Source organism: Hoplias malabaricus, chromosome 14, assembly GCF_029633855.1.
Source record: "Hoplias malabaricus isolate fHopMal1 chromosome 14, fHopMal1.hap1, whole genome shotgun sequence".
In the NCBI taxonomy this organism is placed as follows: Eukaryota; Metazoa; Chordata; class Actinopteri; order Characiformes; family Erythrinidae; genus Hoplias; species Hoplias malabaricus.
In genome coordinates, this window is record NC_089813.1 from 40,661,074 (window position 1) to 40,678,257 (window position 17,184).

The 17,184-nt window shown below is 39.1% G+C and overlaps 1 protein-coding gene across 1 annotated transcript; it reads left to right on the plus strand.

The window, feature by feature from the left end:
- Positions 1–18: 18 nt before the first annotated feature.
- On the plus strand, positions 19–11,191 carry LOC136666384 (uncharacterized). The gene is made up of 13 exons (XM_066644527.1): positions 19–153; positions 1,083–1,154; positions 3,123–3,196; positions 4,310–4,369; positions 5,155–5,235; positions 6,872–6,931; positions 7,062–7,142; positions 7,323–7,400; positions 7,537–7,623; positions 9,097–9,135; positions 9,218–9,286; positions 9,366–9,402; positions 10,362–11,191. Exons 2-13 carry the CDS (start codon positions 1,102–1,104, stop codon positions 10,534–10,536), a joined length of 894 nt encoding a protein of 297 aa, XP_066500624.1. The 5' UTR covers positions 19–153; positions 1,083–1,101; the 3' UTR covers positions 10,537–11,191.
- The last annotated feature ends 5,993 nt before the right edge of the window (positions 11,192–17,184 follow it).

Sequence of the window (17,184 nt, forward strand, 5' to 3'; positions counted from 1 at the left end):
TTGCCTTTAAATCCCCCTCAGATTTTCTACTCATGAGTTTAGAGATCCTCATTTCAACATGATAAGCCTGTTTCTTGACTGGATAGGAATAAAATGATTAACAGCTACCTGATGTCACCAACCAATGAAGACCCCCACCTCCATTTTTAATACGTATGTATATATACTCATTCAGTTATCTTTAGAACAAAAAAGGAGCCACCACATTTACACCCTCTGAAGTTGGACAAATTAAAACTTTCATTCATCATGAACTGGCTGTGTTGTGACATAAACACTGTAAACACAAGGTTTGTTGGAGATTAATTGCACCTTGCCTTGGTGGTCAGCGAGAGTAGCCGGTTGCAATTGTGAAGGAAAACAGCCGTCAACAGGGACAGCGCCACCTGCAGCCCACATGAGCTCTGTCAGATCTCATGGTATTTCACGACATGAACTACATTAACTCATTCATCATTCATTATCTGTAACCACTTATCCAGTTCAGGGTCACGGTGGGTTCAGAGCCTACCTGGAATCATTGGGCGCAAGGCGGGAATACACCCTGGAGGGGGCGCCAGTCCTTCACAGGGCAACACACACACATTCACTCACTCACTCACTCACTCACACACAGGGTTTTTAAGAGAGATAATTAAGATTTACTTTTTAGAACTAAAAGAAACAAACGTCATAATTTTTAGCGTAGCTTCTAGCCAATGAGGATTAAACCGTCATCATCAGGCTATCTCTCGTTTCGCGTAGCTCCTTGGGAGCAAGTCCAGTGGTTGGTTCTGAAGCCTGCAGTTGCCTCACACGTATAACAGCATGTGTCATTGTGACGTATCACAGGACCAGGTGCAAGTTGGACAAAAAGCTAACCGCACCAAAATATATGGCGATAGGTCTGTGCAGAGCCAGGTGAAATCTACAGTTACCATTCTACAGTTTACACAGATATGTAAAGGAGGACCTGGATACATAAAATCATGGCAAATAAATATTGAAGTATATTAAAATGAAGTAGAATGTAATAGGCATATGTTATTAACTGGGTGCAGTACATGGAATGACCCAATGTTCTTAAATTTTTGCCTTTATAGGGGTTTTGTCTCTGTGTGAATGGGATGCTGGGTAAGCTTTCCTGGAGGCAGCAAGACAGGAAGTCCTTACAGGTTATCTCTTTTTACCAGAACAGTAAACAAAAGCCATAGTATTCACCATATATTGACACTGACCAACATATATAAGCTAAACCTGTGAGTTAGCATGTCAGAAGGCATTGGCTACACTTCTCCGTAAGCTGTCTATAGGGGCTTGTTAAGATTCTGTTCTTTTCATTGTAATAAACCTAATTATTTTGCAACAAAATAATGGTGTTGGTGTAGAAGTATTTTTCAGCATCTTCTTCACAATACTGAAAATAAACAACAATATACACAACAAATTCACCAGTGTTAAATTAACACTGTTAGTGTAATATATTAACACTCTCAGTGTTAAGTTAACACAAATAGTGTTGGTTTAACACTGGAGAATTTGCTGTGTAAAAAGTGCAGTCGTGCCATTTACAATTCTCAAATAAAAAAAAAAAAACTGAGGAGCTACTGTAATGTATAGCCCGGTCTAGTGTGTTCCTGCTGTCTGTCTCATTTGTCTCCGCCTTTGCTCCTCCCTCTTGAGCCTCCTTTGTGTCCCTGCCCCCTCGTTATCTGTCCCAGGTGTTTCTTGTTTGTGTAGTCTTTTTATAGTCCATGTCAGTGTTTCCTGGTTGTAGGACATTGTGATTGCATGTATGTTTGTGGTTCATGTCTGTGTGCAAGATTCTAAGTTTTGGTGTTCTGTTTAGTTTGTGTTCTGCTGTTTAGCCATCTTGTTTGGCCTTGTTTGATGTTTATCGTATGGTTTAGTGTCTTGCCCCTTTAGATCTGTTCTTGTTTAGTGTTTAGCCCAGTGTTCAGTGTTTAGCTCTTGTGTTTAATGTCCTAGCCTTTGTGTTTAGCCTTGTTGTTTATAGTTTAGCCTCTGTTTTGTGTTCATCATCTGTTAAGTGTTTAGCCTGTTTTGTTCTTGTTTACTTTCTCTGTTTTTAGTCTTGTTTAGTATTAGTCCCTTTTGTGTTTAGTGTCTAGCCTTGTTTAGTGTTCTTTGTTTTTGTTTCAAGATCTTTGTATTGTTTTTGTTCTATAAGTTAAATTAGTCTTGCTAAGTGAATTTAGTAGTCCCTTGTCTCTCTGTTTAATTCCCTTTGTGTTAATTAAGTCTCCTGCGATTACCTCCTCCCTGTCCATTGCTCTTTGACCTCCCCAAAATACAGCTACTGACTGAAAATATACAGAAGGAGAAGTTAGTTTTGCTTCAGAAAGCTGGTTTATGGTTTATTTTTACATAATATAAATATATGAAAAATATGTTAGAATGCATCATTGAGGTGCTGGGGAATTTTTTTTAAACCCTCCAGACCACACTTAGCACTGAACAAGATGAGGGTATGCTCGTGTACAGCTGCTGCAGTGTCCCATTTAATTGCCTTTAACTTTATATACATTATAAACACTGTGTCCACGCTGGGTGCAGATGAACACAGCTGAACTCATTCAGACCAGAGGAGTGTCCATGTGTACACTTCTGGACATGTAGTGTGTTCCCTGTCCTCTCCTGTATTATACACACTTTTGATCATAATTTAGTAAAAGACAAACTTGTGGGGAAAAAACACACACACACACCTGTTTAGCTGTCCCACTGAAAAAGGAGCTGTCATCAAAACCATACCAACTTGACTCTTTCAAAAGAGTGTTTGGTTTAGGCCACGCCCACATTCTATCTAATGCGTTTCAGAGGGTGGACAGCTATAGATTCATTATTTACCAGACAGTGGTAGGTTTCTTTGTTTTCTCCCTCTCCCTTTCTCTGTTCTCTATCTTTTCCTCTTTGTCTCTTTATCTCTGTCGTCTTAAAATGAATAAAGTAATATGATACTTTCTGGATAAATTCACTTAAACCAACTAAAACTAAACTAATACTCCAGCAGCCGTCTCTGAATGAGGAATATTAGAGATGTTCACTAGTTGTGAGCTGTTTTTTCTCATTAAGACATCAGTTTAAGCTGCAGTTTTGCAGTGATGCTGTTGTGTTTGCAGTGGACTCACGGAGACTGTAACCTGCTGGATCAGAATGTATGTCTCACACCCTACCACCCTGCTGTTGGTGTTTGGTAAGAGATCCTTCTTTAACGGTTTATAAACATGCGTATGGTCTGGAACCTGATGAGTGGGATAACAATGAAGTTAAAGTGAAAGCTGTAAAAAAAAAAAAAAAAGGAACCAATGAGAAAAAGTGAAAGTGAAAGAGAAAGGAACAAACTCGTGCTTGTGGTGTCTGACCAATGAGCGTAATTTCTCTTTATATAACAGTTAGTTCTGTTTCCGCCACAAAATAATACAAAAAACAATTAATATGGAATATGCGGTCTCAATATTTTGACATACTATCTCATTATTTTGAGATACTAAGTCAATATTTTGAGATGCTATCTTGTTATTTTGAGATACTTAGTCAATATTTGAGATGCTATCTTGTTATTTTGAGATACTAAGTCAATATTTTGAGATGCTATCTTGTTATTTTGAGATACTAAGTCAATATTTTGAGATGCTATCTTGTTATTTTGAGATACTAAGTCAATATTTTGAGATGCTATTTTGTTATTTTGAGATACTAAGTCAATATTTTGAGATGCTATCTTGTTATTTCGAGATACTAAGTCAATATTTTGAGATGCTATTTTGTTATTTTGAGATACTAAGTCAATATATTAAGGTTGTATACTATCTCAATATATTGACTTATCTAAAATAATGAGAGAGTATCTCAAAATACTGAGACAGCAAATTGCATATTAATATTAAAAAAAAATTGGTGCCTTTAAAAAAAAAAATATGTGGCTGAAACGGGATTCCATAGTTCTGATTGAGTGATTGAAGGAGAGATATTCCCACAGCACTGATGCAGAGTCTAACAGAACTAGGACTTTTAACTTTACATGTATCACCACTCTTTAAAGTGTTCTTAGTTCTATAACCATTCATTAAACTCTGTCACAGCAGATGACAGTGTTTATGTGCTTCATTGCCACATTCCTGTCCCAGTCCAGCTGCGGAGGTGTGGGCGGAGCTAAATAAATGATTACATGAACTCAGCAGTCGTAATCTGTTGTGGCTGATTACTTTTAAGTTATAAAAATGCTTTAAAAATGTGTCACAGACCCTGTGAGACCCCAGACCCTCTTTCTCTCTCTCTCTCTCTCTCTCTCTCTCTCTCTCTGTAGCTGTGGTCTCTATTCCAGGTGGCGCTGTTGAATTCCCACTGCTCTATTTGGAATTATCAGGTAACTATTGGCCAATTTTATAAACTAACGAATTAGTCCCTGGGAGCACTTTTCCATTTTACAATTTTACATGACGTTTTCAGATATATAATGAGACTGAGCAAAATGTAAATTTAAAGAATGCATTGATGTACAAGTTTTAAAATCTGTTTTTAACTGAAAATAGAATAAAGACAATATTTCAAATGTTGAATCAAGAAAATGTTATAGCTTTTGAAAAAAATGTTTGCTCATTTTTAATTTGATGCCAGCAACACGTTCCAAAAAAAAGTTGGGATTTGGGACAAAAAATAAGTAATGCTACTGAATTCCCCCAACAACACCCCCCCCCCCACCACCAAAAAAAATGGTAAATTGGCAATAGTTCAGTAACATGATGGGTTTAAAAAGAGCTTCAGAGAGGCAGAGTTTTTTAGAAGTAAAAATGAGGAGGGGGGTTTGCTACATGCCCAAAGACACAGAGATAATTAAAAAATAAAATAACTTTAAACGCTTCATCATTTATGGCCCTTGATGTCATTAAAAGATGTGTGCAATAACAAACAAAGGGAGTAACAAAGAGATACTAACTAAACAAAGAAAAACTAGTAAAGGGAACTAAAGTAAATACTTGGGAGGGGGACAGTGCACTGGGGGTTATGTGAAGTGAAATAAAGTAAATGGGTCTGAAATGCTACACAATATTTTAATTCACAGCAGATGGATAGCAGTGATTGTCCATTTCAGCTGTTTTTCAGCAACTAATAATTCTCTGCAGTGATACCAGCTTGTGTCTCCTTTCTCAGACTGCATAAAGGACCAGTGCTCTGAGATGATTGATGACTGCCAGCAGCGCCATGGGGAGGCTCTCACAGAGCAGCTGAGAGGTGCTTTAACGCTCTCTTCTTTCTGTTTAATTAGTGTCAGCCACAGATGCATTCTGATTATTTAAGAGTGTTATACTTATAATAATAATGTGTAATTATTTGTACCACATACAACAAAATGTGTCTTCCGCATTTAATCCACCTGTGGCAGTAAACGCACATACACACACTCACACACTAATGCACTAGGGGCAAGGCTGCATCAGTTGGTCTCACCTTCAGAATTCTGCATTCTGACAACACACTCTGGCAACATGAGACTAAAGTGTATTAGACAATATTTATGGTTTAACACATCAAAAAGAGCCACAGGAGAAATGGTCAGTGTAAAGGGCGTAATGTAATTTAGCATTGACTCAACATAAAGCCTCTGTAGTACACAGTGTACTGGTGTATTTGTATCAGTTTTATATATCTTCAAAGTGCCCTCTGTAGGCAGAGGACGCTGTTTGGGACAGAGCAGAGTTTACTAACATGCAAGGAAAGAAACAAAGAGGCAGGTCCTTCCCTGCTTCTCGTTATATTTTCTTTATTCTCCCCTGATATCGGCCCCATGTCTGAAGAACTCTCTGGCTTTGAATGTGCTGCTTTTTACTGGTTCAACTCAAACAATGTCCGTCCGACTGCTGACCAATCACAGTCTGTATGGAGAGATGTACGTTGATGCCTTGCCTACGGCATAGGTTCAATGCAGAAGTATAAATTGGGTTTAAGTGTCTGAGGGCTACACTGTGATGGATATTATGTCATGGTCAGTCTTCAGAACTCAAGTCTGTGGGGAGTTCCCGGTGTGCAGCCGTCAGAACCGACTCAAAGTGTTCAGAAGAAGGACGAGCAGGGCCAGAGTCTCACTGATGGTCTAACAATTTCAGCGGTGTGTGTTCTGACCCGGTTCTATCAGAGCGGAGTTAACTCTTTCAGCAGCGAGTGTTCTGACCCGTTTTAAGTGTTAACTTTTTCAGTGTGGTGTGTTCTGACCTGGATCTATCAGAGCGGCGTTAACTCTTTCAGTGGTGTGTGTACTTACCCGGTTCTATCATAGCAGTGTTAACTCTTTCAGAGTTGCATGTTCTGACCCGGTTCTATCAGAGCGGCATTAACTCTTTCAACGGTGTGTGTTCTGACCTGGTTCTGTCACAGCGAGGTTAACTCTTTCAGCAGTGCATGTTTTGACCTGGTTCTGTCACAGTGGGGACAGAGGGTCTGTGTATGTTTTTAAAAGGAGAAAATGGAAATTTGGAAATGGCCATTTATCAGATATCTGGTGGAAAAAAGAAAATGACACAAAAACAAAAGAGAATGTGCTCTGTGTGTTTTCTGGGACTGTACAGTTACTGTAATTGTGAATAAATAGTTGCACCCTTTACCTGATACAACCTCCAAAATGAACTAAAAATTAAAAACACTGTACCGAGTCAATTGAGTCCATATATTTTTGGGGTAGATGTAATATTTTGTATTTTGCAATGTTTTATGTGATGGCTTTTGCTAAGTACTTAATTAAGTGTAAATTGTTTTGTTGAAACTCTATAGCTGCTTTTCTTGCACAGAGCTTATTTACAAAATCTATGGTCTCAATGGGATTATTCTGGTTAAATAAAGGTCAAATAAATAAATGAAAAATATGAACTTCCAGTGTCCACAGGAACGGTCAAGAATCCATTCCTTTCCATTGAGAAGTACAGACATCTCATTGGTCAGTACCCCAGTCTAACAGTTACTGCAATCTGTCTGTCTATAACTGTCTCTCTGTACCTGTCTGTCTGTACCTTTGTCTTACCTGTCTGTCTATCTACTAAAGAAATATTAAATTGTCTGTGTAACAGAGAGGACTCTGGAGGAATTTGTAGACATTTATTTCCACTGCTTCAGACACAATGACCTTCAGAATCGAACCCAGTTCTTAGGTAAACTCACTACATCACACATTAAACCTGTCTCTTCCTTCACTAAACACTCCACATCTACTCTGGAACCTCAGGGAGTCGCCTCCATCTCCTGCACTGCACCTCATCCCCTCACTCAGTCACTGAAACTCTGTAGGGTGTGTAGTGTGATGTGTGTTAATCTGGTGTGTTTGTTTGCAGGTTGTATCACGGAAAATGTGCTGAGTAAAGCAGAACCATACATCAACATGGTGTCATTGTTCTTTGGGACAGATCCAGGTTCAGTTACAGATTTTATTTTATTCTTTTATTGGTTAGAGGTGTTTACCCTTCGACACTCTCCTGTATTAGAGTTTAGAAATAAACATTGCACCTTTAAGTGTCTCCTTTAATGTGAGGCTGTGTGTTGGAGCAGGTCTGGTGATGTGTTGGCTGAAAAACACTCTAAAAAGAGCATTAAACTGTTACAATGATGTGGATGAGGACTACTTCACTCTGCTCGGTGAGTGCAATCTGTCATTTTCTCCACTGACTCTATACTGACACCTATTGGCCTGGATGTGTCAGGGATTCTGGCCTTATCCTGTGGAGCAGGAAGCTGGTAGTTTGTGTGTAGGGTGATGTTTCTTCTGGAGCTACAACTTGGGACATGCATTTTAAATCTGTGGTCAGACTCCATAGTTAAATATGTGTGACCTTTGAGCCCTCAGATGACACTGCATGAGGAACAGTTATACTACAGTTATAAACATTGCCTCATGGGCTCAGGAGAGCTTTGTTAACATTTACATTCACTGCATTTAGCAGATGCTCTTATCAAGAACGACTTACAGAAGTGCAGAATGACATTGTTACTGAACACGGTCCGCTGCTGCATCAAGAAATGCATTAGAATGGATGGAGGTGACGTGTCCTCACGAATATCCAGTGATTATTGAACTGTCCCCACCAATTATCTGATCCCCTAAAAAAAACCTGATCTGTGAACTTCTCACTACCCTAGAGGTACAGAAAGGGTTAAATCCCATTCTCTATGCGAGTCCTACCTCCCCGTAACACACAGGTCCAGTTTGATTGGCTGTGCCTTTCCCTGCAGTCACTTGAGACTCTGTAGTTTGGTTGTGAGCCGCGGCAAAACGAGAAGGAAAACTTTCCAGTCACTGAGTGTGAGTGTCGCTGCAAGACTCAGGTGCATCATGGGTGACACTCAGGAGTCAGAAGTGCGTGAGAAGGGGCAGCAAGAAAGAAGAATGTGGACATAATTAGTTATTTTTCAAAGAAATGTGTAAATCACTTAAAGTAAATTGCGCTGATGAAATCAGTCCATCCTAATAACAGCAGGGTACAAGTGTCTGAAGCTGTGAATAACACAGTTTGTAAAATAACTGCACAAAAAAAAAAAAAAAACTGCCAACTGTCTGTACTCTTACTGTGTTGTTTTATCACAGAGCAAAGGGAAGTAAAAAAGGCAGTGGGGGTGGGGTTAGATTGATAGGCCCCCACCAAGGTCAAGAGCAAATCTACGCCACTGGTGTGAAGCTACCACTGATGTAGAGGTGAACACTGGGTTTTTAGAGACGCATGCTGCCATCAGGGTGACGTCTTTTCTCAGGAAGTCCATGGTTATTTCAGGGGGACATCTCTGTTTGAACATTTGTTGTTAAATAAAACTTCAGGTGAATGAACAGATTCCTTTACTGCATTTAACACAGTGACTGACTTTTCACAGCAGTTTGGTCCTTCATCTCCTGTGTGCTGCAATTTATAGGAAATATTGGAAATATCAAAAATGACATTAATTAATTGGCTGTAAACAATTATCCAGTTCAGGGCCATGGTGTAATAAATTCTATATTTATTAAAATAAAGTTGCTGCTGTTTGCTACGTTTTGTTGGTGTTTACAAGATTGTAGCTTTATCAGTGGAACCCAGTTTGACCTTTTGTTTGTTTGTATGTTTGTTTGTTTTTTAACAGAGGAAAACTCAAGAAAAAAGCAGGCACTTAACCAACAAGGTAAATATTGTGGTGTAAACTTTGCTTTTACTAATTTTGCCTTTAGAATATTCTATTGTATTTTCATGTGCTTTTGTTTCAGAATACATCACCTGTTCTGTGAATAAATTTAAAGACAAGAAGTGCTTCCAGATGTTCTCTGAAATTTATGGTAAATAAAACTCTATCTCACTTTGCATATTAATAACAGCAGGCTTCATTTAAACTGTTTTTATTTATTTTTTATGAAGGTTCTACTCCTGAAATGATGGCCCAGTCTAAAGATAGGTAACGTATAAATTATGACTAAATGGTTGTGACTGTGATGATGGTCCAATTTAATCAAATCAATTTATGTTAAAATGCATTTCACTAATCGTTCCAATCACAACCTTCCACTGTCTCAGCTCCACTCTACACTGCGGTCACTCTGTAGTTCTATACTTAGAATCCAACTGTGACTCTGCATACTTTGTTACCCCAACTTCCCCAATGTTCTTCAGCGCTCAGGATCCCCACAGAGCAGGTGTGATGTGGTGGTGGATCATTCTCAGCGCTGCAGTGACACTGACATGGTGGTGGTGTGTTAGTGTGTGTTGTGCTGGTGCGAGTGGATCAGACACAGCAGTGCTGCTGGAGTTTTTAAACCCTGTGTCCACTCTCTGTCCACTCTGTGAGACACTCCTCCCTCGTTGGTCCACCTTGTAGATGTAAAGTCAGAGACAGTACCTCATCTGTCGCTGCACAGTGTGTGTCGGTCTTCCTCTAGTCCTTCATCAGTGGCACATGATGCTGTCAGCTGGATGTTTTTGGTCGGTGGACTGTTCTCAGTCCAGACACTGAGGGGTTTAAAAACTGTCTGATCCACCCTACACCAGCACAACACACACTAACACACCACGTCAGTGTCACTGCAGCGCTGAGAATGACCCACCACCACATCACACCTGCTCTGTGGGGGTCCTGAGCGCTGAAGAACAAGGAGAAAGAGGGGTAACAAAGTATGCGGAGTCACAGCTTGACTGTAAGTGTAGAACTACAGAGTGACCGGAGAGGACAGTGGAGCTGAGACAGTGGAGAGTAGTAATTGAACGATCAGTGAAATGTATTTTAACACAAATTGATATGATTAAATTTGACCATCATCACAGTCAAAAGCTATAATTCAATTTGTATACTACACTTGCTTCTGTTGCAGTGTTTTATTCAGGAATTATTTATTAATTAATTTACTAATTCTCTCCTAGGCCTCGTCTGCATGATCAATGCACTAGTGTTAGCAACCGCAGAATGCTAACACATGGAAAAGGAAAAACCCAACATGACTTTTTCTTTTTAACCTTATCCACCAAAGTTTATTCTCTGTGTTTCTTCTTTATCTTTAATATAGTGGTTCAGCTGACACTAGTTCAGAGTTTATAGTTTATTTCTTTAGTTTTTCACTGGAGGTATGAAGCTAAAGTTGTTTCCTGAAATACAGACAAAAGCAAGGCAAGTTTATTTATAGAACACCTTTCATACAGAAGCAATTCAAAGTGCTTTACAGAAAAAAGAAACAATTAAATTAAAAGCCAGTATAAAATCATAAATGTCTAATAAAACAATTACATAAAAAGAGTAAAATGATTAAATGATTAAAAATGATTAAAACAATTTAAAATGATACAATAAAAGAAAAGTGTGCTGGCGTACGCATGAAGGCTGCCTCTTGTATCCTGAGTCTATTTGGTGCGTCGGTTATACATATCCTCTGAAAATAAACACTATGCATACACAAGCTGCAGTACACGTGTAAACAGTAGGGGGCACTGCAGGCAATAAACAACATCACAATGGCCAAAGTGTTCTAATAAAGTTTTAAAGAAGGTGTTGTAGTCTAATGATCAAAGAACCTTTTGTTTAAAATGACAAACATCATTAAAACATTAGTTGAACTTTAGACTGAAAAAAAATATTTGTTTAGATTTTTTTAGATTTATTTTTAGAATATTTTAATTATTTAGAACGTTTGGGTAACAGTAGCCAAAGGTGTGAGAACATACCCTGCTAGCCGTGAGGTTTTGAAGAAGGCTGTGTCAGAACCCATGTTTTTCTCTGGTCTGCCCTCTAGTGGACGCCTCCAGTTTCACGCGTAGAACAAAGGTAAGTGTGTGAACAGTTACGTTCATGATGCAGATGGTTGTCTACACAAGCTCACGACCAAACAGCAAATATATAACACGCTGTAATCAATCAAACCACATGGAGGTGACACACATGATCATATTATTCCTGTAAAGCATCTCAATGTGTCTCACATCAACTGTGTCACTGCACCAGCCAGGGTATTACTAAGAAGTGGTGAAATTTCAAGCTGCTAGAAGTGTGTGTGTGTGTTAATTATTGGGCCAATAAAGGCTTGTGTGTTGACTCAGAGACGGTTTATTATGATTCTCTTTCAATAATCTACAAATATTTAATTTCTACCTGATTATATTTGAAAAGTTCACCATTCTGGCTTCTGGGTGTGAGTTTATTTATTATGTGATAAAAAAACCAGATTTTATGAAATTACACACATAATTTTATAACCTACAGGGTTGAATCCATTTATTGTGAAATATTCATCAGGTCTAATCCATGTTTCTGTGACACATGAAACATTAATTTTGATCATTAATATGGCATCTCCATGCTTATGGATGGTGAGTTAATTTATTATGTGATAAAAAAATCAGAGTTTATGAAATTACACACATTATTTTATAACCTACAGGGTTGAATTCATTTATTGTGAAATAATCATCAGGTCAAATCCATGTTTCTGTGACACATGAAATATTAATTTTGATCATTAATATGGCGTCTTCATGTTTATGGATGTTCAGTTTACTATATTGTGTGAACACAGCAGCTGTCCTGCACACTGTGTGTAAATGTCAACCTAAAGGTTTGGGATATTTAAAAAAAAAATTACATTGACTTTCATTAAAGGTTAAGATTTTTCTCCTCCTTTAAATTAATATTTTTGGAGATGCTTTTCATTGGAGAGTGATTATATACTAAATATATACCAAAACCGATCAATTCTAATTTCACTAACAATGACAGGTTATTTAAATAATCAGCCTCACAAGAACATAACAGTAAAAATAGAAATATTTTCATATATTAAATATGGTACTTTGTAATGTATTTTGTTATTAACTATGTCCACATCAGTATTTCCATGATTAACGACTTGATATAATATTAAACACAGTTGAATTCATTAAAAATAAAGTTAAAGCCTCTTTCCTGACCCCTGCACACCAAGCGAGCGAGATGATGGGAGTGTTCTGCAACTCCAGCAAGACTTTTATTCAGATTTTGGAAATTTGTCTGTGATGGTGAAATCACTTGAAAGGTCATTTGGGAACAGACACAGACACTAAGGTTGTAGCTAAGTGACTCTAGTTTTGCCGTTCTGTCTGCTGCCTGGCCTCAGCTCAGGTTTGTCAGCAGTAGTTTAACAAAATTTCATAACCATCAAAGTGTGACATGCAGATCATTACACTGACCATTTCTTCTGCTTCAAAATCAACTTCATCAACTGACCCTTTGTAAAGAGCTCATCAGAGTTACTTCACTTACCAGTGGTTTGATGCTGTGTATATTAATCTGCATTAACTGTTGCAGGTTGTATTGCTAAAAACTGTACGCAAGACATACGTGACTGTTTGAAGTGCTTTCTTGGTGGCTTTATGACAATAGGTAATGACAGTGTGAAAAGAAAGAACACAGTGATTGATTGCAGACACTCAGATTTTTCTCCATTGGTTGTGAATGGAACCAGTTTTTAGGATGACCTCCACTTACTGTCCTCACTTTCTGTGAGGGGCTTTTAGAGAAGGATGTCTGGTTAGATTCACCTCCGCTGTCCACTGTCCCCCACCGTCTACTGTCCTCACTTTCTGTGAGGGGCCTTTAGAGGAGGACGTCTGGTTCCATTCACCTCCACTGTCCTTACTCAATCAATCAATCAATCAAATTTTATTTATATAGCGCTTTTCACAACAAAAAGTCGTCACAAAGCAGCTTTACAGAGATCCGGGTCCAAGCCTCCTATGAGCAAGCCAGGGGCAACAGTGGCAAGGAAAAACTCCCTCAGCACACGAGGAAGAAACCTTGGAAGGAACCAAGACTCATACGGGGAACCCATCCTCCTCGGGTCGACACCGGAGACACAATAGAGAACAGAAGTAAAAGTGAAGGGGTTATAGTAATATAAATGTAGTATATTAGTGATGATGGAGAAGCAGAAATGAAAATGGTGAGGATGTTGATATTAGTGATGTATGAGTCTTAGCAAGGCCAGGATCTTGTACAGGACACGGGCTGGATCAGGGCAAAACCTGGAGAGCAGCAGGACATCTCAAAGCATGAGAGAGAGACAGGAGAAAGAAAGCCAGACAAAGGGAACAAATAAAAATACAAAAGGTTAGTAGGGTCATGGTAAAGAACGGGGAAATTTGTCCTGCGAAAAAAGCTTCCACTGGTCAGGCAAGAGAACCTAGCGACAGACAGCGTTGTTGGCAGTTACTACACAGCTAACTAAGAATGCTGTAGCTATGGTGATATGACAGGATTAATACAGAACAGTGATAATATGAAAACCAGCCCGAACACCAATATAGAAGGAGTAACCTGAAGGTGAGTGATTAACCAAAAGCTTGTTTGAAAAGGTAGGTTTTTAATCTAGATTTAAAGATTGAGAGTGTGTCTGAGCCCCGAACAGTAACCGGAAGGCTATTCCAGAGTTGAGGGGCTTTGTGAGAAAAGGCTCTTCCCCCTGCTGTGTTTTTCTTAATGCGAGGAACAAAGAGTAGATGGGCATGTGTAAGTGTACGTGACGGGCGATAAGGTATGAGAAGTTCAGTAAGATACTGCGGGCCTAAACTGTTTAGAGATTTATAAGCTAAGAGGAGTATTTTATAGTCAATGCGAAATTTTACAGGTAGCCAGTGTAGGGACGAGAGAACTGGGGTGATATGTTCAAATTTTCTAGCTCTAGTGAGCACCCTGGCTGCTGCATTTTGAACTAACTGAAGCTTGTGTAACGCTTTGCACAAGCTCCCTGCCAGGAGCGCATTGCAGTAGTCTAGACGTGAAGTTATAAAAGCATGCACTAGTTTCTCTGCATCTTTTAATGATAAAATATGCCGAATTTTGGCAATATTGCGTAGGTGGAAGAAGGCGGTTTTGACTGTATTGGATATGTGGGTATCAAATGTGAGAGTCGAATCAAAGGCTACACCTAAGTTTTTAATGATGGCATTGTGTTTTACTGTTGAATTATCAAGATTAATAGCAGCATTTCTGAGTGAATGTATCTGAGTATCTGTACCTAGTAACAAGACCTCAGTTTTATCAGAATTTAACATGAGAAAGTTTTGCATCATCCAGTCTTTAATTTCAGTTAGACATTCTGTTATTTTACGTAGACAAGCAACATCATTGGGTTTGGCTGATATATACAGTTGTGTGTCATCAGCATAACAGTGGAATTGAATCCCATGCTTACGGATTAGTCGACCCAGTGGCAGCATGTAGAGTGTGAACAATACAGGGCCAAGCACTGATCCTTGTGGGACACCATATTTAACTAAAGTATGATTAGAGGATTTATTATTCAGATAAACAAATTGGTAACGATCGGATAAATAAGATCTGAACCAAGAGAGGGCAGATCCTTTTATTCCTACCAGATTTTCCAGCCTATCAAGAAGCATCACATGATCTATGGTATCAAATGCTGCACTAAGGTCAAGCAGCACCAGAATAGAGATATAGCCCTTATCATGTGAAAGGAGTAAGTCATTAGTTACTCTTGTTAGAGCCGTTTCTGTGCTGTGATTTGGTCTAAATCCAGATTGAAAAATGTCATGAATGTCATTGTTTTGTAGGTAAGAGCACAACTGCTGTGACACGACTTTTTCTAGAATCTTAGCAATAAAAGGGAGGTTTGATATTGGCCTGTAGTTTGCGAGTACAAGAGGGTCAAGATTGGGTTTTTTAATAATTGGTTTGATTACCGCTAGTTTCAGAGGTTTTGGTACATATCCAATGTTGAGGGATGAGTTTATTATTGTGAGCAATGGTCTAATGACTTTAGGTAAAATTTGTTTAAATAATTGTGTTGGTACAGGATCCAGTAAGCATGTAGTTGATTTAGATGAGCTAATTAAACTAAGCAAGTCATTTTCATCGACAGAATTCAAGTAGTCTAAGTGCACATCAGAGCTGGCAGGGGGTTCATCTACGAGAGCCGATGTGACTTTGGACTGATTTTGGATTTTGAGGCGAATGCAAGCAATTTTATCATTAAAAAACCTCATAAAGTCATTGCTACAGAAATCAGAGGGAACAATGGGGTTGATTTCCTTTTTGTTTCCAATTAGATTTGATACAGTGCTAAAAAGGAATCTAGGGTTGTCTTTGTTGTTTTCTATAAGGGAAGAGATGTACTGTGATTTGGCTTTAGATAAGGCATGTTTGTAGTCGGTGAGGCTGTGCTGCCATGCAATTCGGAAACATTCTAGTTTTGTGTGTCTCCATTTACGTTCATGGTTACGAGCAGCCAGTTTTAATGCACGCGTGCTGTCACTGTACCATGGAGCAAGCCTTTTCTCTCTAAATTGTTTGGTCTTGACTGGTGCAACACTATCTAGGTTTGTACACAATAAGTGGTGTAGGTTGTTTGTAATGAGCTCAAGGTCATTTGGGTGAGTTGGAAAAGAAATGGTGGTAAGGTCTGGAAGGTTGTTGATAAAATCACTAACTGTTGAGGATGTTATAGTGCGCTTTCTAATATAGCGTGGTTGTGGACAAATATCAAAGTTTAACGCAATTTCATATGTGATTAGATGGTGATCAGAGATGGTCTCATGTATCGAGAGATTGGATAGATTCTTTATCTCAATGCCCCGTGTTAACACTAGGTCCAATGTGTGTTTGCATTGATGAGTGGGCCCAGTAACATTCTGAGTGAACCCTAGCGCATCCAAAATTGATTCAAATGCAATTTTAAGTGGATCATGGTCCTTCTCAAAGTGAATATTGTCATTGTCACAATATTGTAAAATCACCAACAATTAAGGCCTTTTCTGATACGATAACTACACTTGAGAGGAAATCAGCAAATTCACAAAGAAATTCTGTATAAGGGCCAGGAGGACGATAGATTGTGATGAGCATAAACGAGTGCTGCCTTTTTGATGCAGTGACTTTAAGAGTAAGTACTTCAAAGGATTTAGTATCATATCTAGATTTTTGTGTTGTGTCAATGGTAGGGTCATAAATTGTGGCTACACCAACACCACGACCAGATGTTCGTGGGCAACTGTAATAGCTGAAGCCAGGGGGAGTGGACTCATTTAGGGCAATGTATTCATTGGCTTTAGCCCATGTTTCGCAGAGACATAATGCATAGAGTTTGTTATCAGTAATAATATCACAGACAGTGAGTGCTTTGGATGTTAGAGATTGTATATTTAAAAGCCCTAATTTAATGCTGGAAGTGCTGAAATATTGCGTTCGCTGCAGTGCCTTGGTGTTAATTCTAATTAGGTTGTTAAAACTGTTTTTTGGGCGTTTGTGATAACAAGCTTTGCGGGGAACCGACACAGTCTCAATGCTGAAAATTTTATTAGCGTTAATCAGAGTGGGTGACATGGACATGCTACTCATCATACTAGCAGTAGAGAGATGGTCAGGAGGAACATTAGGAATTTTAATATTACTTACCTGCTTGCTATCCATTCCACCTACCTGACTGATGTGACTGGGAATGACCAGTCAGTTCCGGCGCAGAACCACCTCAATGTTCTCAGAGAGAACTACGAATCCTAGACGGCTCGGATGAAGCCCATCCCAACGATACAGGGCCGGACGCTCACGAAAGCACTACCAGTTGTCGACGTAGTCCACGCCGACAGTGCCGCACCAATCCAGGAGCCAGGAGTGGAGCCCGAAGAGCCTGCTAAACGCCTCGCATCCTCGACGGTAGGTGGGCAGGGGGCCAGAGACGATGATCCTAGCATCCGTCTTCTT